The following is a 24,417-nucleotide window of genomic DNA, read 5'->3' on the forward strand; positions in this document are numbered from 1 at the left end:
ACTGAGTTTCAAAATATTTTTATAGACATATTTATATATTTTCATGGTTTTTTCTATGTTTTCACTGCATTTATTACTTTGTTTTTATCAATTTTTTGCTACGTTTTTTTACTACATTTTTACTATGTTTTTACTACAATTTTACTATGTTTTTATTACATTTTACTATGTTTTTACTACATTTTTTACCATGTTTTAACTCCATTTTTTATTTTGTTTTTCACTTTGTCCTGTATCTTTATAACTGTTTCCATAAATTGATTACTGTTTTTTTATATTTTTTTGACTGTCTTAGAACGGGGTAAATAACCCTAGTTAGACAGTCAAAGCAAACTTACATAAATTATAATTTTGTGTATGTAATATAATTATAATAAATAATAATAATAATAATAATTATAAAAATAAATAACAAATCAGTCTGACGATGTCAGTCACGACTAAACCTGGTCACTGGTGAGAATTATAAATAAAGGTGGAATTAATGCTTAAATGATTTTTTTCCATTTATTTATATTTTTTAACTAGCAAAAACTAACAGATCGTGACCAGAATGACAAGGTATTTGGCTTTTTCACGGAGCTGAGACAATGAGGTTTAAAGTTTTGATTCGTGATTATTCCGTTATTTCTTAAATATTTGACATTTTAAGTATTTAGTTCACCTTTTCATTTGATTATTTATGTATTTTAAAATATTTTTCAATAAAAGATACAGCGTATTTAGTTAAAATGATGTTAAAATAATTTGCATGGATTCTTGTTGCTCACAAAATCAGCTATTTTCAGAACAACAAGGTTGTATTAGAATACGGAACTCTGTTGTTCCAAAATCGTTATTAAGGTTACACACAAATAATCAGAGTGCTTACGGGATTTGAGCATTTAGCAATTTTTATAAGATATTTAAATATTAAGAATTGTATAATAATTTCCATTATTTACGCTTGTTTGAAGGAAAAAAACTTTTGTAATTTTTGAAAACTTAAAGAGAAATAATATACTCTAAAATAATTTAACTAGGCAAAGAAAAAACAAAGCATTTATTTTTTTACTCACCATAGTTTACATTATAATAATTTTACTCTTCATTTTTATTACATAAAATAATAAATAAAAAATATTTTATGTCGATCTTGCCGGCAATAATTCAATAAATAAGGCACAGTATTCAATAAATATAAATTTTGCAAAAGAAATGCCGATAAATAAATATGAATATTCTTACAGTGAAAACTTAGAGAGAAATAAAAAAGAAAATATTTATAGTACGAGCCTTGAGCGACAGGTTATTGATAGGAGTATATAAATAAATGAATGAACATAGGACAGGATTCAAATTGTACAAACATCAAATTACTCGAGTATAGGTCACGTGTGTGGATTTCGAATTTGTTGGTACTCGGAATAATTGGATGATTACTTGAGTTATTGTACCGGGATCTCGTCTCCCGTCTTAGGAGGGGATTTATAGAGGAGACGGGGAAAGGGGGGGAGGAGGTGGTGTCGTCATCATCTGAAGAAACAGTACAATGAGAATTTCAAAATGTTATCTCAGGAATAAACGATACAATAGTAGACTGAAACTTTTCTAAAATATAAGAAAAAAGCAGCGGCGGGCGCTGTGTCGGAGGTACGGGCGCAAACGTAGAACACGCCTGGGTGTTTTGAGGGTTGCAAATTCGTTTTAAATAAAATGAACAACTATTAGGTACTCTAAATACAGGTAAACTTTGTTTTACGCCGGGGTCCCGTTCCGAGAGACACCGGCGTAAAAAAAATCGGTATAAAATCAACACAAATATAATGGAAGATATAGGGTTAGGTTCCGTGTTAAAATTCTGAGAACAATCTAACATGTTTATTTAATACATATCCTATATATATTCAAAATAAATTATAAATTTATTAAATAAATACAGTTTAAATTCGTTTACAAAATAAATAATAATCTCCTGAAATAACTAATGATTTTTTAATAATAAATACTAAATTAATTTATCACTTTTATGAAAAAAACATCCAATTTCATTTGCTTTGATTGTTGCTTCCTTTCTTGCAGAATCATAGCATAAGCTACAATTTTTTAAATATTCTTTTAATTTTAATAATAATAAAATAAAAAAATTAATCATACCTTTTTATTTTTCTTAAAAACAAGACGGAAACTAGCTCTGAAACAATTTCACACACACAATAGGCTGCTCGCGTACTCGGTAATAGAATAAAACAACGTGTAAAAGTGTGTCTGCTATTAGAATCGCAGCGCCTTCTGTCGTCTGGCGTAGGCCGAACCAGGAAATTCCACGCCGGCACCATCCGGCGTAATTGTAAATCGGCGTAAATCGAACCGGCGCAAACCGGCGCAAACCGACGATCACCTGTACACGTTACTCAACGCCATATCCCAATGCCTATGAATATGATATACAAATAATCAGCGGTCTTAATATTTGTAGCCAATGATGAGTGGTGAGTAAATTCACCCTGAGCCGCCATTATAAACGCCGTCTTCATCGGTACATATCGAGACGGTATAAAGTAAAATCGTTATTTATGTACAAAAATTTGTATATTTGTACGTAAATATAAAGAATCTTCGTCGATAGTCTGTAATTGAACACGCTGGGAAAAAAAATTGTATGCGTCTTCTATTTTTCTCACAGAAAACTTTATTTTACTTTGCAGATCAAATTAAAAACTTTTCATGGTAATACTGGCCCTGAGCCGCGAATATAAATGCTATCTTCTTCGGTACAGACCGAGACGGTATACTTAACTTCTATACTATCTCTATCTACCCCGGTATGTTCTACCGACTTATCATCTCGACGGCATATGATCGGATTCGACCAATGAATGACCCCGAAAATTTATTCCGCGTTTCTTAATTAATTAAAATTTTAAATATTTTTCATTTATATTTAAATAGGCTTCTGTGATAAAAAGGGGCCACTTTAAACCAATTAAAAACTTTAATAAATCGCAATTCAAGCAAAAAATGCTTGCTTGAACATGATTTTTATATGACTTTTGACAATTGCCAAGACGGTATGCTTAACTTTTGTCTGTATTTATCTAACGAGCGATTACAAAGCCGGCTCTTTTGACACCTCGACACTCAGGAGAATAGTAAAATAAATGGAAAAAATATAATAACTAAATTTTCTTTTTATAGTGGCAAGATTTTTAGGGCTAGATGCTCTTATATAGGGTAGACCGAAACCATTTGGATCAGGCGGATTAATCTGATTAATCTAAGAAAAGTGCTGTATCTCGGCTATTGTTACAAAATAACAATGAAAAATTAAACGTAGAACCGCAATTTATTGGATGCTGTAATAGAAAAGTTACCGGTATTACAGTTTGGTGGTTTGACAGCTAAAATTCTATCTTTGTTAAGATCCAACATGTTAGGTATCAAATAATAGGCGGATGTAATTTTATTATCTGTGTTCTTAGTGTTTTTCTGCGAAGGACAGAATCTAGCCACATTATCTCTGCATCTAGCCGCTCGTTTTCAAAACTGATTATTATGTCAGAATTTAATTTGACTTTAAAACTTAGTTTTTTCTCTCTCATAATTGAAATATGATTTTAAGAAAAAAACTGGCCACCTAAGAACGACTCAAAAGTTAAATATATTGTAATCAAAGCAAAAACTGTTTGGCGGAGATTTTTTAAAATTATTTTTAATGAGTAAATATGTGTAACGTGAGGTAATAAACCTGTCAGTACATATCGATGTACTTACTCAAAACTCGAAGGTGGGGGGTCAGTAGTGTATCATCGTGATCGTTCGGGAGAATTTATTTTCAACTATACCATCATAGTGAAGGTGTGATGTCCTTAACTGCCCATTGTAGTGGCTTGGAGAAGAGTATTATTGGAGCTTCTTAGGCGTTGCCATATGTGACCCATAACTAATTATTCTAGTCTGCGCTGCTTGCGTTCAATATGACCATAGCTCCGTGGTGTACAGTACATAAAGGTCAAATAGGATATTTATTCATTTTACAGAAAAAAAAACAGGCGACAATGATATAATAATCGGATAAAGAGATTTTGAGCAATATTTAATTAAAATCTATAACCTACTTCCACTATCTATTAAAACAATTAGTAACGAGAAAATGTTTAAAAAGGCTTTAAAAAATGGATAGTGGAGCTAGGTAGAAGTAAAATGGATTATCTCATTCGCCCATACCAATATTGAATCAACTACTCCACAAGTGTATAGCTTATTTTAGGTTTTTGTTATTTTCATTGTGTGTTTTGTAATATAAATAGTATAGATGTACATAAATACCTTGTTTTTAAATCTGACTGAATATTTGTTAATTATCTTTGTTTTTTAAGTTAGTCTTCTTTGTTTATTCTCCAATGTAATTTCAAAAAAGTATATGGTTAAGTGTCCTCGGCACGGGAAACCCCAGTGAGGTCGCATTATTTTTAATAATAATTATAGTTTGCAAACGAAAAATATGAATGAATAAATAAATTTAAAAAACATATAAAAGATACAATTTAAAGACAGACCAGCGAAGTTTCTAAATAAAAATCATACATATTAAATTGTGGTACAACAAAAGGGTGTGTTTGTGTGTATTTGTATGAGAGTAAGTGTGGAGGTGTATTTGTGTCTGAGTAAGTGTTCAGGTATGTGTAAGCGTGAACATCATTAAATAGCAAGTGGGAGCGTATCCCAACCAGAAAAAATAGTCTTAATTAATCTTTAAAAAAATTAAGGATATAATGAGAGCTCCACTAAACGCAGTGTCTTGCTAGCACAGAGGCCCTGTCATTTATGGCTCTTCTCTGTCTCTCCATTCTGGTCATCTTTACCATCATCAGTCAGTATTATGTGGCCGAGATACTTGACTTTTTATGTCATAATAAACATGTTACCCCCGTTATCCCGCGTAAAAAAATTATTTATTTATTAATAATTGTTTTTTTTTATTTCCAGGGGAGATGGTGGTCATCTATCTCTTTACCAGATTTAGGTTCAATTGGAATGAAGTAGACTTCAGTATTTTCTCAACATACAGTATGATCACCAACCTTGTCGGTGAGTTATTGCTTATTTTTTTTTTTTTTATTCGCAAAACTTCTAAAGCAGGGATGTCTAAATCAGATACAATCCGGATCGGATTGGATTAATTATTGGATTGCCAAATAAAACAAACACTTCAACTTTTGTTACAAGTTCTTATTTTAACGTAACAATAATTTGAATTTGTCCAAATTTTGGTAGACAAGGACTGGATTCAACTCCCCGGGAGCTGTCAATATTAACATATAACAACAGAGAGGAAGAACATTTTAGAGAAGGTAATACAGAAGTCTAGGCATCTACAGGGCTTATGTGGCCACTTTACACACTGTGTAACATTCACCATTCTGCCCATATTTGAAATTCTTTTATCTTCCGTATGACTTCCGTATTACCTTCTCTAAAATGTTCTTCATCTCTGTTGTTATATGTCAACTTATTCTTACTAATTAATTTTATTTAGTTCTTCGTTAATTTATTTTTTACAATAGAGAAATATCACATACTGCAAATACCGATAAAAATATATGAAATCGATTTGGAATAATTAATTGTATTTTCAAAATCGATGTGAATATTGTGGAGAAACGTTTCTATAAATAAATGTAAAAAATAAATTTTAATAAAAATACGTTGCTAGAAAAACGCGACGTGTTTGGCCTTGGTTGTTGTAACGTCAAGATTTGTGATAATGTTTGAAACGAATTCCAGTGGCCAGGACCAAATAAAAACGAATCGTGATGTAATGCGGGAATTCAAAATTACAAATTTAAAAATTATTTTTAAGCTACTAATAATTAGCAAAAAAAAACTTTTACTGGTCAGTATTTCATAGACCTTTATTACTTTTAAAATGTAAAAAAGTGATATTTCCCTATTCTGTCAATATCAACTTTAATATTTGTTGTTGCCAGACGCATTGCGTGTGTAAGTGGCTTATCTGACAGTGAAGACCTATGTATATTTAGATTTTATAAAATTCATAGTTGAATATGCACTTTCACAACGATAGGTACTGCCCATCATAGACCCCGTTTTTAAGCCAAGATTCGTTAATTTGAAAAAACTAATACACAGTTCTAAAATCCCCCTAATAATCATCAGCATCGTCATTCACTAATGGTGCATAGGACACTACATTAGTAAACCAATCGCAGCGTATCTTGATCATTTTTTTGTTACATGAGGGTGAGATGATCAGTCTTACGTTTCCGGTACCAGTCCAGGGGCTATATAATATTCTGGTGTGAAAACACCCTTTTGAATAAATATTTCATATCAACCATGTAGGCAAACGCACTGACCATTACACCACGAGGCCGACAAAATGATAATAATAATCATATGTGACAGAACCTCTAATAATAGTGACAAAGAACTTGTTCTAATATGAACTTATTTCGGATGCCATTAAAACAAAATTATGTTCTACGAAATAAATTTTGTGAAAGGAAAATTTTCGTATTTGCGGTAGATCAAAAACACGTAGCGGGCCGTGCTTTGGACAGCCCTGGCCTAGATGATTTTTTTACAAACACTCAAGTTTCTTCTACATAAATTTCACAATAAAATTTACAAAAAAAAAAATGCGGTTTTGGCTCCTATATGGAGATGTAAGGCGGTTAAATTACCCCGGTATTTTACGGTAATTTTACCAGATTTTCGTAAATCAATGTGACTCCGTGGTTCATCCTTTAAGGCTTAAAAGATGAACATTGAACGAAATGTTCAGAGGACAAGATTGTTTGATTGTGATATTTCCGAAACATCACAACTTTTTGACCAAATGAGATAATTTCAACTTCTAAAGAACTTTTAATAGTGGATTCAGACCAGATAGATCAACAACTGACCAAATATTTACATTGAGGATCATACTGGAAAAAATGCTGGAATATAACATTAAGACCCACCACATGTTTATTGACTTCAAAGCGGCATATGACAGTATCAATCAGTCGAAACTGTACGAGGCAATGCTGGAATTAGGGATTGGACTAAGATGACTATGTCTAAAACACAATGCTTGGTGAAGGTTCAAAACAGCAAGTCAGATCCATTCCGGACGTACAACGGTCTAAGGCAAGGTGATGCATTGGCATGCCTGCTGTGTAATATTGCTCTTGAAAAATCCATAAGAGATGCAGGAGTAGAAAGAACAGAAACTATTTTTAGAAAGACCACCCAGATATTAGCCTATGCAGATGACCTAGACTTTATCTCCAGAACTGCCCCGGGATTAAAAGATCATTTCTTAAAGCTTGAAATGGCTGCAAATGACATGGGTCTTAAAATAAATACATCTAAGACTAAACATATGCTTGCAAGAAAGTCACAAATAAACTATGTACAACAGGCAATTGACGTTGGGTCACACCACATAGACATTGTCAATTCCTTTAAATATTTAGGTACTGAAATGACTAATGATAACAATTTTAGTAATGAGATTAGAGCACGGCTATCGGCAGCAAACATATGTTATTATGGCTTGTTTAAACATTTGGGATTCAAATTGCTCACTAGAAAAACTAAGACCATTATTTACAAAACTCTCTTCAGACCGATCATTACATATGGTGCCGAATGCTGGGTTATGACCAAAAGAGATGAAAATTTGGTATTAGTATTCGAAAGAAAAATATTCAGGAAGATATTTGGTGCTGTCAACCAAAAAGGAGTGTGGAGAAAACGGTTTAATCATGAATTAGAGGCACTGTATGGCGAACCCAACATTGCACAATTCATCAAAATAAGAAGATTACAATGGTTGGGCCATGTGCACAGAATGAATGATAACCGTACCCCAAAAAAGATTCATTATACCACTCCGGAAGGCAGACGAAACCGAGGTAGACCAAAATTAAAATGGCTAGATAATGTGTAAAATGACATTAGAGTGATTGGCCTGGAACTGGAGAGGAGCCGCGGGGTGCAGGGACGAATGGAGACAAATTCTGGAGGAGGCCAGGGCCCACAACGGGCTGTAGCGCCACTGATGATGATGAAAGAACTTTCAATGAAAAATAATTATTATTTTGATAATAAACGTATGGTAAAAATAGCGTATCTGTACTACTGATGTTTTTTGCACAAAAACAAATTGGACTTCAGATTTTTATTTCAACTTAAAAAAACATTTTTAGGACGAATGTAGACTTTGGTGTGTTATCCACGTTAACATAGCTTATTGCGATATTTTCTGCATTTTTGACTACAAAACGGCAAAAAATGGGCTCCCGTTTTTTTTCCTTTGAGATATTAACTGTGATTTTTCATGATCATCATCATTCCATTTCCGCACCTAATAGTACATAGGGAACTGTATCGGTACACCAATCGCAGCGTATCTTGATCGTTTCCGTTACATGAAGGTAAAATGATCAGTCGTAGGCTTCCGGTACCAGTCCAGGGACTATGAAATATTCTGGTGTGAAAACACCTTTTTAAATAAATATTTCATATAAATAACGTTATGGCCAGGTTATGGCGCGAGAAATAAGTACAATTGTTTTTTTTTTGCTTCGTATGCAATCCCAGCGCGGGTTTAAACATACAAAAAATAGTATGCCTTCATTTATGTAACACAAAAAAAATAATATCATAAAAACAATAAACTTTTACAAAATTTACCATGATATGAATGAAATTAAATAAATCTATACAATACATATGAACCCATTTTGAAAAGAACCGTAAATCATTAAAACGAAAAACAAAAAAAAAAAAATTTTAATTTTGAAGCACTATCTTTGTGATTATTCAATATAATAATGTAATTATAAAACAAAATTGTTCTTAACCACTTTCTTTTCTCTACCGACCGGTTTCAAAGCGACACAAGCTTCTTTATCAATATATAATTAACCAATGAATCTTATCTTATTTTATTTTACCAATGATTACTAAATATTACATCAAAACATAAAAATAAAAGCTTTTAAATACCTAGACAAAGGTCGTGCACAAATTGATAAATGTTATTCTTCCATTCATCTTTGACTATCTTCTAAACTAAACGAAATAGACTCTTAAAAATTAAACTATATAATAATTTATTACATTCGATTGTTTCCAAGAAAACTATGGTCAGTTCAAATTTTTATTTTCAGCCTCTTTAAGGTAATTCACTGAATTCCATCATCTGCATTGGTATCTAAGTACCTACAAAAAACCCACTAATAGACTAATGTATTGTCAAAACTGTAATTGAATTATTATTAAAATTAATTACGATTTAGAGGCTATAAAATAACAAATTTGCAATCCTACAATATTTTACTTGGGAACATAAAAGAATTTATTGAAAATCGTAAAATTGTAGAAATGAAAAAATGTAAGCAGCTTTCGATTTCATAATTAATTTTGTGTACTATTTAAATTTAAATGCATCATTGACTGTGGTCATATTTTTTGTTTGAAATTAAGAATTATTGAAAAACTTATTTTTTTATTTAATGACTTTGTTTATAATCTGCGACAATCCTTGACCACTCTGGTAATAAACCGATCGCATTAATTGCGAAACAATATTGTTTTGTTTTCTGAAAATTACCGATGCATCTTACTGTGCGGTTAAGTGGAAAAACGTCAAAAAATGGACTGTTAACAATCAATTTGTGCAATGAACACAAATAGACAAATACGAAAAAAGTAAGTAAGGTTTTTTTTAAGAGCCGTTTGTTTGGTTATAGCATGAAGCTGTAATCAGGCTAAGGACAATTTGAGTATTCAAAAATGTATGTTTATGATAATTATGTAACGAATCGTCGATTTATGTCCAATGGATGCGAACGACCCCGAAAACCGACAAAAACGTTTTGCTATTGATAAATGCAAATATCAACCCTTTTTAAAAAGAACCGTTAATCATTCAGCGAAAATTTACATATTTTAGGAATCCATAATGTAGCACATAGCGTTATTTTACAAAAATATATAGATTGTATTTTTTTACACGTTTTATGTACCACTCTTTCACATAAAACCAACTACAACATAACAAGTAGCTGAAACCCGAGTTTGACAGTGGATGAAGGTGCATAGGGCACTGCATTGGTACACCAATCACAGCATATCTTGATAATTTTTTGTTACATGATGGTAAGATGATCTCTCTTACGGTGCAGGTTCCGATCCAGGTATTATGAAATATTCTAGCTTAAATAACCTGTTTAAATAAATATTTCATGTCAACCATGTTGGAAATCAAACCCGAGAAGCGGTTACATGAAGGTAAGATTATCAGTCTTACGCTTCAGGTAGCAGCCCAGGGACTATGAAATATTCTAGTGTGAAAACACCCTTTTAAATAAATATTTCAAATCAACCATGTCGGAAATCGAACCCGAGACCTCTTGCATGGTAGGCAAACGCGCTGACGAGGTCCTGAATACACATATATATATATACACAAATGTTTTGTTTTATAATGAAAATACCATATACCAACAATATGTTAATTTTTTTTTGCTTTTTTATTTTATTTTATTTATTTGGAATATTAATGGATTGGATTTGTTAACAGAGGCACAACTGACTTCAAAAATATCAATACCCTTAAAACTCTCTTCTGTTCCCTAGTTCGCCCGCACCTAGAGTATTCCTCTGTTATCTGGTCTCCATATTATGATGTTCACATCAAGAATATTGAATCAGTTCAACATCAATTTTTGAGAAAGATATGCTGGAGGTTGGGCTTATCCAGAGACCAATATACGTATAACGAGTTAGAAACTAGCTTAAATATATCTTCTCAAGACCGTCTAAATCCGACCTTCTAGTCATATTTAAAATTCTCAACTCACTCTTTAGTGCGTCTGAACTACTGAGCTAAATTAAATTAAATATCCCAACTAGAAACCTCAGACAAAAATTACTCTTTCATACAAATAACTATAGAACTAACTATGGTTTTCATTCCCCTATATCCAGAAGTCTTAGGTCTGCCAACAAACATACCAGTATTGATTTCTTCGATAACAAGTTGTCTTCTTTCAAACGATTTCTGAATCAAATTAAATTTTAAACACCTCTCTCTCGTTTCCACTCCCACAAAGTCTACTGTATACCATTGTGTCTTTCTACTTTTCTTTATAATATTTTTCAAGGTTTTTTTTAATATTTTTTATTTTATTTATTTACAATTTTAAAAAACCCGTGAGGGTTACATTTGAAATTTAATATTGTCTAGACATTTTATGTCTCGTCTAGTCTAGTTAGTTCAGTCATCATGTGCTTTTCCAGATTGATTTTAAATTTGTCTCCAGTAAAAGTTTTCAAGTAGTAAGGTAAGTCGTTGTAGTGTTTAAGTCCATTATGTAGTATTTTTGACTGTCCTGTGTTTGTCTTTGCTTTTTCAATATGACAGTGTTGTTGTTGTCTGGTGTTATATTTGTGTATGTCAGCATTTTTGACTAATATTATGTCATCGTCTTGTATGTTTCCCAGTGTTATTTTGTGCACAATTTTTAAGGTCTCAATTTTAGTCAAGTAGTTTATGTCAAACTGATGTGTTTTTTTTATACAGTTCAGTCGTAGAGGTCAGGTAGGGTAGGTTGTATGTTAGTGTAAGAATTTTATTTTGTTGTCTTTGTATTCTTGTTATGTCTGTCTTGTTACCAGTTCCCCAGAAGGCGATCATGTAACTCAATTTACTTTTGACATAGGCTTCGTACATCATATTTTTTTCCTTTCTTGGTATAAAATCTTTAATTTTGTAGATGAGGCTATGTAGTGATGCCATTACTTTAGTGAGTCCGTCTATGTGTTTTGTCCATTTTAATTGTCTGTCCATTGTGAGTCCTAGGTAAGTCACATGTTCTTTAAGAGTTTCGCTGTTTATTTTTATGTTCATGTTATGGTTCTTATTTTGTGTTTCGAAATGTATTATATTGCATTTCTTGGCATTTAGTGTTAAGAAGTTTTTATTTGTCCATTCTAATAGTTTTTGCACTTACGTCACTCACTTACAATTACTTGTTGATGGTTTTAGTCGTTTCAATGTCATTTTTGTTTTCATATAAAATTCCTAAGTCGTCCGCATAGATTGTTTTTTTTTCCCATTATGTCACTATAAATATGTTCTTTAAAATGCCCATTGGGCGTATATATAAATAAATAAATATCAACCGTAATACAGCTAAATACATATGTACAAACGAAAAAAACATAAAATGAAACCAATCACAGATATCCACAAAAATACCACTGATTTTTTCCATTTAACAGTTGCACTACGAGGCCGACAACGTAGATAAATATATCTTCTAGATAATTATCCCAAAAATAATATTAAAAATATAGTATATTAGATTACCTACTACATATATTATGTTTTTAAAATGAAAGTTTTTTAATTACGTACATTTTTTTTCCTTAAATTTTTGTACGTAATTTCATGGACTGCGTCACAGTCACAGATGTCGATTTAAATTAATCTTTTAAATAGTATTAGTTCGAAGAAATTGTGTATTCAACAAGCAAACGAACTATTAATTTGATGCAGAAAACATTGTAATTAGTATCTTTTGTTTGCTATTCACCGAAATGAGGTCATGCTTTGTTAAAATACTAGGAAATTACGCAAATAATATTTAGGAACATGTGATAAATAAAGTATTGGAAAACGTGTTGAATATAATGAATTTTGTCAATTCTCTTTCAATTTTGTTTATCATCTCCGGAGAAGACTTCTATGAAGATTTGCAACGATTATGGTAATTGTCTTCAATGCCTAAAGCTGCTGTTAACAAAATAATATTTTTATTAAATTCGTAGAACGTTTAACCCATTGAAATTCACAAACAAGGCTAAGAGAGCAGTTCAGTTGTCTCGTGTTAAAAATTACGATAGTGGATAGTAGGTACCTACCAGTGGCGAATGGTGATTTTATTTACAGGTAAGCTATAAAAATATATCATATATTTGTACCTACAAAGGAGGTACATAATATAATTGATAAATCCACCTGGTCCATGAAGAAGAATAGAAATTGAAAAAATAACATTTTCAGGCGTTGCCTAGTATGTAGGTGAAATAATTCAATTAGATGTATCTCACCCGCATAAATAAAGTTTTCAGCTCTTTAACTTCACAAACATCAACAGATGAAAGAATTGAAGGAATACAGATGTTCAAATATGGGCAGAATAGTGAATGTTACACAGTGTGTAAAGTGGCCACTTAAACTATCCATTGACAGGTCATAAGCCCTGTAGATGCCGGGACTTCTATATTACCTTCTCTTAAATGTTCTTCATCTCTGTTGTAATATGTTAATATAATGTAAGTAATATATATACTATAAATTGATATTTTTCTGTGGTTCTGTGTGATAAAACAACTCTAATCCATGAAATCAATTCAAACGATGTTACTTCGTGATATATTAGAATATTTATTTTTTTTATTTTTTTTATTTTCTTTTATTTAGGAAACATACAGTACAGTTACAAAGTTTAATTTTTACACAATTAGACTTAACTCTAATGGACCAGTGAAGTTTCCATATAATAAAGCAATTATATGTAAGGTTAATTATGTAAGTATAAAAAAGAGAACCAAAAAGAAAAAGAAAAATGAAAGTTGTTTAAAAATTAAAATTTAAGTAAAAAAAGATACTTTAAAGTTTGTCGTTTGTAGTGAGTATTTACAAATGGAAATAATATTAAAAATGAAGAAAAATTTGTAAGAGATTTTACTTTTTCGATAGTTATATAAGTTCATATATAAGTTTTCTCATTCTATAATTCTATAAATATTGCAAACAATATTATTTATTTACTACTTCCATTCATAGTATTATAACAAAACGCGCATTAGTACTACAATGGTAGGTTTGCTATTTTTAAGATAGTAAAACATATTTGTAGCAGTGGTCCCCAACCCCCGGGCCGCGCAAGGCTCTGTTTAAAAATCAAAACTACTTTTCGAAAATCGAACATACCTATAAAATGTGTCATAGTGCTGTAATGACTGAACATTAATCCCTATGGCCATTTCCAACATCCCATCTATGTGAAGCGGGGTTTTCTGCACAATCACAAAATCTTGTTTTCTGAACACATCATTCAATGACTCCCGTGGTTTATCCTTCAAGGTACAGACTTATTTTTGTTTTATTAATCAATTTTTACTATTCAGGTTCCCTCTTATCAAATTGAAATTTCATCTCTAAAAATCGATAGTATTATGACAAAATACACATTTCATTAAATATTTCATGTAAACCTTGTCTGGATTCCATCCAGACGCCTTCCTTTAAAAAATGGGAAAGTTTACCATTGGAGAAAATTGTGTTTTCAAACGATTGCACTATTTACCTAAACTTCTGTGTTTTACAGGCCAAAATTATGAACTTCTTTACTCAGCTAACCAGAAATAAAATATTTAAAACTAAAACACAAATTATGTTCTGTAGGTTAAAAATATGTCAATGTTAATTTGTTGATAAGTAAAGGAAATTGGAATAATAAAAATTAGAATTTGGTAAAATTTAAATAAATTTACATTTATAAAGTAAATATTGATAACTTAAAGAGAGTCCAGAGAAAGTTCCTACGATATGTAAACTATAAGATGAGTCTACCTCTTTCTGAGATATCATATAATTTGTTATTAGAAAATTTGCATGTATTCTCCCTTTCAACTAGACGCATAGTAGCTGATGTTGTCACACTATATAATATTGTGAATAATGTCATAGATTGTCCATGCTTGGTAAATGAAATACATTTTAGGATCCCTTTTAAGACCACCAGGCTTAGATGTACTTTCCATACTAAATTATTCCAAACAAATTATGCTCAGTTCTCTCCGTTAATCAAACAAACGCGTTAGTTTGATTTCACCCAAATGCCAATAAATTTAACCATCTTTTTGGTTTATTTAATACTTTGCCTGCTTTAATCAAATCAAAAATTATGTTAAGTACAATGTAATAAGTTACCAGTTAAATTAATGTTTAAATTAGTCACTCCCTTGCTACTAAATTATTATAGTGATGAAATAACTTTTATCTGCTCTTAATTTCTTTTTTACTCTTTCAAATATATTAAATTACACATTGTAACAAGTAAATTACGAACTTTTGAATTACTTCTATAACTTCTCAAACATGTTTTTATCAACTTAATTGTTTAACCTCTGTACTCGTAAACTGCTACCTATTTTTATTTATAAACTTTATTTTGTTTTATGTTAAAAGCCCTATGAGCGTTTAATGTAAAAAATAAAATTAACATGTGATTGAATTATTACTGCAAGTATTCATTCTTGAGTTTCAATTTTAAGAGTAAAATATTAGTGGTATGATTTATATACATATTGTAATATTATGGATCAGATACAATTGACAAATAATCATCATAATCTACTGGACTTGATTAAAAACGCTCTAAAACATGACAGATAATTATTTATACTAGGGAAATATAACTTTTTTTTACATTTTAAAGTAATAAAGGTTTATGGAATAATGTCCAGTAAAAAAATTATTTTTTTTTGCTAATTATTAGTAGCATAAAAAAAATATTTTTAATTTGTAATTTTGAATTCCCGCAAAAATGGTCATTCCATTGGCCATGCCCCTAATACGTCACGATTCATGATTATTTGTTCCTGGCCATTGAAATTTGTTTAGAACATTATCACAAATCTTGTTGTCACAACAACCAAGGCCAAACACGTTGCGTTTTTCTTGCAACGTATTTTTATTAAATTTATTTTTTACATTTACGTATGAAAACATTTCTACCCCAATATCCATATTCATTTCGAAAATACAACTAATTATTGTAAATCCATTTCAAATATTTTTATCGGTATTCTTAGTATGGATATTTCCCTATTGTAACTTTGACACAACAATTTTTTCAGTTCTACTCATTGGGCATTAGGGTGGGCCGATATTTTTTTTTCTGAATTTGGAAGTGACAGGGGTCTTATAAGTTGCTTTTTGAATAACTCGGAATGCAAAAAATATTTTATACTACTTTTGATCCTCAACCAGAGTTTGAAGTTTTCGAAAAAGTCATTTTTTTGCGCTAAACCAGCTGTCATTTCGTATTTAAGTAAGAAAATCAGTCCAATTAAATTTTATAATGTGTACTAAACCTTATTAAATAAGCGTCTAAGGGCGTGAGTTGCACTTTGTTTGGTGATAAATGGGTAGCATTGTTTTAATGGGCCATCGTTTTCGTCAATATTAGCCAACGCTGAACAGAATCAGTTCCGCGGAGTGTAAACTTTTTGCATTTCGGTAGTTTTAAAACGTGTTCAAATTTGTAATGTGATTGAATTATATCTTTACTAACAAAAAAAAAATATCTATATAGATAATTAACAAAATATTCAAACAGTTATGAACTTCAAACCTCGGTTGAGGGCCAAAAGTAGTATGGAATATTTTTTTAAATAACTTTTATGCTCAATGTGATCCAAAATGCAAATTTTTAGGCCCCTTTCACTTTGATGTGCAAAAAAAAAATTTTATACATCATCGGCCCACTCTATTGGGCATGACTTAAAAGAAGAAATAAATATAAACTGTTTTATTGAATTCATTAGAAGCGACTATATTATGTCATTTGTAATCTAACAATTACTTTTTAATTTCCAGGTACTCTGTTCTCAGTGGGAGTGTTCAGTCACCTGATGAAGTTGGATGATGCGATAATAGGAATACTGTCATGCATGAGCAAGATTCTTTCGAGTTTCGTTTATGCATTTGCTATCAACACATGGCAAATTTATATGGGTAAGAGATATAAGTGCATACATATTCTAGATAAGTAAATAAATGTTTTAAGGCCAGGTTGTTCGATCATTATTAAAAGAAAAAATAGTAATAAAGTAAAACTTGAATTATCTGGATTAACGAGTTCTAGACGTTATCCAGAAATCCAAATAGTGGGAGTAATCTTTAAATTAAGGCGGTTTTGTAAAAAAAATGCTAAATTTACTCTAATATCACTCTTTCATTGCTTCACAATGAATTGAAATTACATTTAAACCTTACTTTAACATATCCTGCAAAGTAAATTGCTTTGGGGAAGAAACTGGTTTTCCCTTTTTTATTTGTTATTATAATATCTCCTTTATTTTTTATATATATTTGGCAACCCTGATGACTAGAGTTCATAGTAAGTCTTCTTAGCTATTTAGGACTTCCCAATTCAGCCATTGTCTCATTCAACTTTGACCTCTTAATACTTTTATTCAGCTTTAGTCAATAAACATGGAAAACTTCGCTTCACTTCATTTTAAATTATAGTGGAAAATCTCACCGTTAATCATTATTATGCACAGAAAGTTTATACAAATTTGATGCATTATTATCCTTAACCTTTATGAGCATAAATAAATTTGCTTAAGTTAAAATGAATGCGCCTTACTTATTTTACCTTAAGTAAGGCCCAATGTGAAATTAAATGACATCCTACTCCATCAATATCTTTCTAACATTATATTTTTTACAATTACAGCACCTCTGGTGGAAATTCTAAATGGAACTTCTTTTATAGCGATGCGATCCATTGTCTCAAAACTGGTGCCAAGTGATGAACTAGGTATGTACAATAATATAAGGTAAATATCCTAACTTAAAGAAGATTTAATAAATCCAAGGCATATTTATGACAAAACTATCTCATGAATAAATGCCACATATGGGATATAATACGTATGTTATTAAAAAAATGTATTATTATCATAAGGTACCCGAAGACTTATATTCATAGAGTAATTTGTATTAATATATCAGTTGAACTTTCATTTTCAAGCACATTTTGGCAACATTACATACATATTGTTTTAGGGTACTAAAATTGATAGGTTTTTAAGGTGGGATATGCACATTAAAATAATTTCATATAAGATTAAGAACATGATACATTTCTTCGTACCTCTAAGGAATATACTAAGACCCGAAGACTTGAAATGCTTCTACTCTGCGCTGGCAAATTCTGTGATGATGTACGGTGTAATTGCTCGGGGTAGTTATACCAAGACAGAGTTGGACCCAGCGGCAAAAGCGCAAAGGTCATTGATATGAAAAGAGCCGTCATTTCCATAAGGGCACGTGGGGCACGAGTCCAGGGTCCCCGGCCTGGTAGGAGCCTCGAAATGTCACGACAAAAAGGTTTTTTTACTTTCTAAAAATGGCACCAAGCACTGCGTATCCAAGGGTCTCTGCACGGCCTAAGACAGCTCTGGATAAGAACCATCCTGAAAAAGCCTAACAGATATCAGAGTGATTCAATATTCAAGGAATATGGCGTGCTTGATATCAGACAGCAATATTTCCTGAAGGTAGGAGTGGTCACTCATACTAACAGATACGCGTGCCACCGATTATGTGGCCACTCACCCGTGCTCATATTGCCGGTCCTTTGACTCGCGCTCAAAAAACCAACAAAATAGGGAGCGATGGGCACGACGAGGAGCATGACGTGTGGCATGACAAGTAATGTTGCCACACTACGTCTCTGCCTCCTTTCCTCGCTACTTCCCATGCCACTCGTCGAGTGTGTGGCAGGCCCAAAAGAGGTTACTGGCAGCTATCCTTAGTGAAATTGTCTTGGAACACACTGAGGTATAATTAAATAGAGATGACGCTTCATAAAAAGCGAATTTGAAATAGTGTTCTAAAAATTATAGAACATTTCCATGCAAAACGCGTAGTAGAGTAAAGAGGACTTACTGTTTATGTCGCTAACTCTGAATTATTCAAAGCTGCACGTCGCGCCCTTTTGCACTACTTCACATTTGCTTAGCGTATATAAGAAAAAACACTATTTTCTATCAAATATAAGCTCCAGAACATATGTTTAATGGAACACAAGTTGGATGCTTAGTGCCAAATCTAGTGTATACATATACATCAATGTTAGAACAGAGTTATTTACCCCAAGTTATTCAAAGCAACTTGAAATTACTTTAATGATTTTATGGAAAAATAATGATAAATAAATGAAACAAAAAAATCTCAAATTAACACAAGCACGCAAAGGATATTTTTACCCTGTACTGTGTTGATTTTATCCTTTTTATTTTATTTGGGTACTAATAAATCTGTACCGCAGAGGCAGACGGATGCAAATCCAGAAGTTGATGAAATGACATTTTGATTTTCATATCCAGTTTATGATCATGTCCACTGATTTTGAAGAAATGCAAGTCTTATAATGAAAGAACCAATGTATTAAGATACTGAAAATATACATTAATGCTATAAATTATTAAAAATCTCTTAGAGATAGTAGATTCTTTAGGCTTATGTGGAACATTTGACGATTTAATTTGCATCAGTCTGCCTCTGAGGTACAGAAATTATCTATGAATACTTCACTTAATATTAACTTTCTTTCCTGTTTGCAGGAAAAGTAAATTCTTTGTTTGGCGTATGTGAGGCTATGATGCCACTTGTGTATGGGCCTATGTACACATCCGTATACTCCGCAACCCTGAAGACACTTCCTGGGGCCTTCTTCCTACTAGGAGGAGCACTGACAGCACCCGCAGTTATAATATTTGGGTAATTGTTTTAGTATATTATTTTTACTAGGACATCGAGAATAGATGAAATGAGTACTGATGAGCTGAATGTAAATAAATTCTCCCTTGTACAATTAAGAACGGTGAATATTTTAAATACCGGTATTGATAATGTTCGTTATAATTTTGCTTAATGTCGGTTTTAAGTGGATGCGCTGTTATAAATGAGAGGCATGGAGATATGTAAACTGTATGCAGTTTCTTAAATGAAGACGTTTTAAAACCTCAAAATTTTATTCGCATTTAAAACATCACTCTATAAGAGATCTCGTCTCAACTGAAACACATCTTTAATACAAACTTGGCAAAGTGAAAACGCTTGAAAAGCTACAATTTAAATTGATTTATTAAAGATTTTAGTACAAAATAAATGCACTGTGCTAAAGTCAATATCTCTCAACTAACCAAAACAGACATGTAAATTGGTCAAGATTTGTATTCATTTTCTTTTTTCATTGTATATTACAGCTGTTTTTGGTAACAATATTGCAATATCGGGTATAAAAAAATAATATGAAACTACATACCTATTTGATTAAAACTAATGCAAACTAAGGTACACTGTGTGATAGAAATACTGCTTGTTTAAAATATTATTTTATAAATGTATTTAGTCACAAGAATGTAATAAAACTTGGAAATAAATTTATTATATTATTTTAGATGGATGTACACAATTCACAAGAAAGACAGATTAAGAAAAGAAAATCAGGCAGAGAAAGACACAGACAAAGGTGGTATGATAAACACAGCCTTCCAGAAGGACGAAGAAAATGAAGCGGGTGACAAGAGAATAAGCAACATGATATCCAATCAGACGGGAACATCAAATACTACACCTGACAGTAATCAACTTGTAGTTCCCCATCAATCCCACGCGCACAGACCTTCACTCGGAGAGATTAATATGGCAGAAACAATCAAATGTACTTCAAAAATATAAAATCAAAAACGTTTAATGTAAAGTATTAACAGGATAAGTGAAATTATAAAACTAGAATTGTCAGCTATCGGCAAAAAAATATATATTTCGTATCTTTATCAAATTGCAAATAGCAATTTTATAAATTTACGATTGATTAGTGGTGCTTATGACAAACTGTAGATAATAGATCTTGGTCCAAGTTTGAATCTCTTTTCCAATATAAATCTATCGATTATTTTTATAATGATAAAATAGACAATTCAAATAATATTTGTCAGTATTTAATATGTGTAAATGTTTATTTTAAGTTAACCGAGTAATTTCATATACATTAGAACTCCATTTATCCGAACTCCAGTCAGACATCCAAATCGTTGTCAGAAAATAAAAAATAAAGGATGTGTTTTTAATTTAGTTGAGCAATTAACTTTGCTGGACATGTTTAAGCAAGCGATTTCAATTCGCTGTATTATAATAAAATGTATTGTAATAAAATCTGGTACTCATTAACACCGATAATTTGAGTTTTACTGTATATATCAACTAGCAGTTAACTAATGTGATATGCCACCGATTAGGTGGAGCATAGATACGATTCCTAGCACCAAAAAAGGTTTTTTAAAAAAGAGAGTGCATAATTATATCTACTGTACTTCAAAAATACTGCTCCTGTTAAAGGTCAACCAGTTTGTTTCTTCTGGCAACTTTTTTAGCATAGCCATGTCTAATTTTAGGCATGTTAATTGACTGTTACAAAAGATATTTATTATTAAATTTAGAGACTATAAATTTGTGTGATCATGACAATATTTTCTATATAAGGGGAAGTGGTTCGATAATTTTATAATCTAAACATGTGATGAGCCTCTAATTAAAAATGTTGATGAAACATCACTGAATTGGCTGAAATTCTCATAAAACCATGAGAATTTCAGCCACGCGGTAGACAGTATAAATATATAATATACAATCCTTATATTTATAACATCAATATTATTTAATGAATTATTCATTGTAAATATATACCTTTAGATTGTAAGACTCATAAATCCTATTTACATGATTGTATTGGAGTAGAACCAATTACAATTGTATTTTAAATATGTCACAACAGTAATTAATATTATATTTATTAAGAGTATTTTAATACAAGACATTAAAATAATATAAGTAGACATTGCTTTAGTTGTATCAGTTTTAGAATATTTGCTGAACCTCTGTAGGTGTCAATCGAGTGGATTTCGAGAAGCTAAGTAAAACAAATGGTGCTTTTTGTTAGCATAAATACCCAAACATAACTTAGTGAGTACCAACTCCAAAGTATTATTAAGAGATAAATAGGTTTTGTAAAATAGTTATAAAGATGTGCTTGAAATGAGAGTGAAAATATCGTTGAGGATTATTTATTGTTAACTATGGAATATAGAGAAAACTGATTTCACTATTTGAATTAAACATAATGTAAAAAGAATGTTCGAAACATTTAAAGTCAATCTTTCGTTAATTCGCAAAAGAGCTCTAATTATTTATTTTTTTAAACTTATTATGTATTTACTTAGTTGAAATTTCCCTATTTTGTTATTGTTTTTGGTGTATATCATTTCATGAAGACATTTAAAGATTTTTGTATAATAATGATGCAACAGATAAAGTGAGGAATGCTTGTTTGTACTTGAGATTTAATAACATTTAGTGTTTAGAGTAATGAAACATATTGTGGTTTTGTATTTATATTGTAAATAATATTAATAAAGAAAAATGTTTGAAACTGATGCATTATTAAGAATAATATACCTATCTAACAAAATCTTCCCAGACCTTATTTATTAAACATCAAATTGACTAAAGTCAATCGAACATAACTTTTGGGAAAATAGTATTAATTTGAAATGAGGCAGTTCAGTGGTTTTTAATTTTTTGACGCTTAATTGCTTGGTGTATTTAATTTGATACATACCACAAAAATTACCATAAAATCACCTAAAACGAATGATTTTGTGATGTTATGAATTAGATACATAGCCAAGACAGTACAAGAAAGCGTAAAGGTCTGATGACCCAGGTTCCTCCATCTGAAATTCACAAAGATGAAACGAGTCTTTGGATGGTACATGAATCAGCAAGGCAACACTGTAAATTGCCTAAATTCAAATGTCAATACGAGTATGATGTACAATTATTTACTTCTTTTTTTAAACATTTTTTTTTTGCACCGCAACAGGTCAGGAGGCCTAATTACAGTGGTGAATTACATTACAGAGCACCCAGGCTTGAGAAAAATCACATTTTAATTTTTGTGTTCTCACCGGGAATCGAACCCGGAACCTTCCTTGCGTGAGTCAAGCGTCTTGACCACTACACCACGGAGGCCGCTATTATGTGTGGCAAGACATAGAATTGCTTTATCGCTTTCCATCAATGTTTGTTTTTAAGAACACATTTTTTCATACCTAATATTTCCACGAGTATAATCATCACAAAGTGTAGCGAATTCGATACATACCTATTTTTCCTAATATTTTCTATCAAGGATTTAAATATTTTATATACATATTGTACTACCCATCGCTACAATTTTTCAAAGTTTTGTACTTTTTAAATTCGGTGAGTTGCTCCAAGTAATGGGTTGACTTCCCAAAAACCGGAAATCTATTACAACACACTGCTATTGGTTGATTTAGAAGATGTTGCGACACCATTTAAAGTAGTTCATTTTTATTGATTTTACTATACATTTTAGAGAAACTTCACCATACAATTAAATGCTCTAATTTATACCGCGTCCAGAAAAAAACATTTTTTATATCCAATTTCCCTTAGCACTGAACTTCCTTTTTACGAAAAAGCTTAATCTACTAAGACTGCAAAATATCTTCTAAACGTGTTTAAGGGAAAACTAAAATAAATATTTTAGACTTATTGACATACCCATAATGGGACTAAGGACGATTTGATAAGGGTATTAGAAGCAAACTAAGAACGCTCCATCAAAAACGGAAAATTAGTTATTGATGCCAAAATAAACTATACATAAACGCCTACCTACATAAATAATACAGCAATTCAAAACCATCTCTAAATCTTGCAAAGCCAATTTCAATTCTACTACTCGACACTGCAAACTTAGCATTCTCCATTCAGTTTGTGAAGCATAGTTAGAAATCTTAATTCTTTTTCAAAAGTTTTTCGCAAATATCACAGGAACTCCTTTCAATGGGGATTTCAAAGTTTGCTTCTAATACAAACATTTGAAACATAATTTTGCGAATTTACCCCATAATTTTGTTGACATAATGAGATTTAGATGTACATACTTTGTGGATATTAAAATTTTATAAAAAAAATGTTTTGGACATTTTAAGTTTTAGAGTGAGATCAAAATATGCAAAAAAAAAAACTAACATTGGAAAATATTCTTTGTACTATTAGGGATAATAGATTTTTTCTTAAAATACTAAATAAATATATTATTATTATATAACATTAAAAAACTATTGTCTGTTTTTGGGTTTCAAATGAGTTATATTTTTTTGACCCAAAGAATATACTATTACTTCATTTACTCGGTTAAGTTTATACTATACCTGTCTGCGTAATCTATAAGTGTAGAAGCACTAAAATTAGGAAACAAATAAAAACTCATATGGTGTTTATGCTGCCCAACTGCAGAATCATATCCCATCCACTATCAAAGATATTTCTACAGTATTTCTGTTTAAACCACGCCTGAAGAAACATTACCATTCTCTTCCTTAACCGCTCGAGTACGAAACTAGCCGGACGCTAAATGTATCCCAACCGCCGAGCATTTTGCCTGCACGCACTGATTTTTGAGCCTTTTTTGCAATCGTAATTTTTACGTGAAAACAGAACATTATCAA

The 24,417-nt window shown here is 31.2% G+C and overlaps 1 protein-coding gene across 1 annotated transcript in view; it reads left to right on the forward strand.

Annotated features, from left to right (window-relative positions):
* The window catches only part of LOC148271751 (putative peptidoglycan muropeptide transporter SLC46), a 100,402-nt gene extending 79,350 nt beyond the window's left edge, over positions 1-21,052 (forward strand). Inside the window, exons 5-9 of the mRNA XM_088240987.1 lie at positions 4,969-5,070; positions 16,676-16,813; positions 17,541-17,624; positions 19,435-19,591; positions 20,275-21,052. Of these exons, the coding sequence (XP_088097113.1) occupies positions 4,969-5,070; positions 16,676-16,813; positions 17,541-17,624; positions 19,435-19,591; positions 20,275-20,554 (761 nt within the window). The 3' untranslated portion in view covers positions 20,555-21,052. The remainder of the gene's footprint in view (positions 1-4,968; positions 5,071-16,675; positions 16,814-17,540; positions 17,625-19,434; positions 19,592-20,274) is intronic.
* Positions 21,053-24,417: the final 3,365 nt, after the last annotated feature.

The sequence above is a fragment of the Micrasema longulum genome, unplaced genomic scaffold (assembly GCF_059751315.1).
Source record: "Micrasema longulum isolate JH-2025_06_02 unplaced genomic scaffold, ASM5975131v1 h1tg002678l, whole genome shotgun sequence".
NCBI lineage: Eukaryota > Metazoa > Arthropoda > Insecta > Trichoptera > Brachycentridae > Micrasema > Micrasema longulum.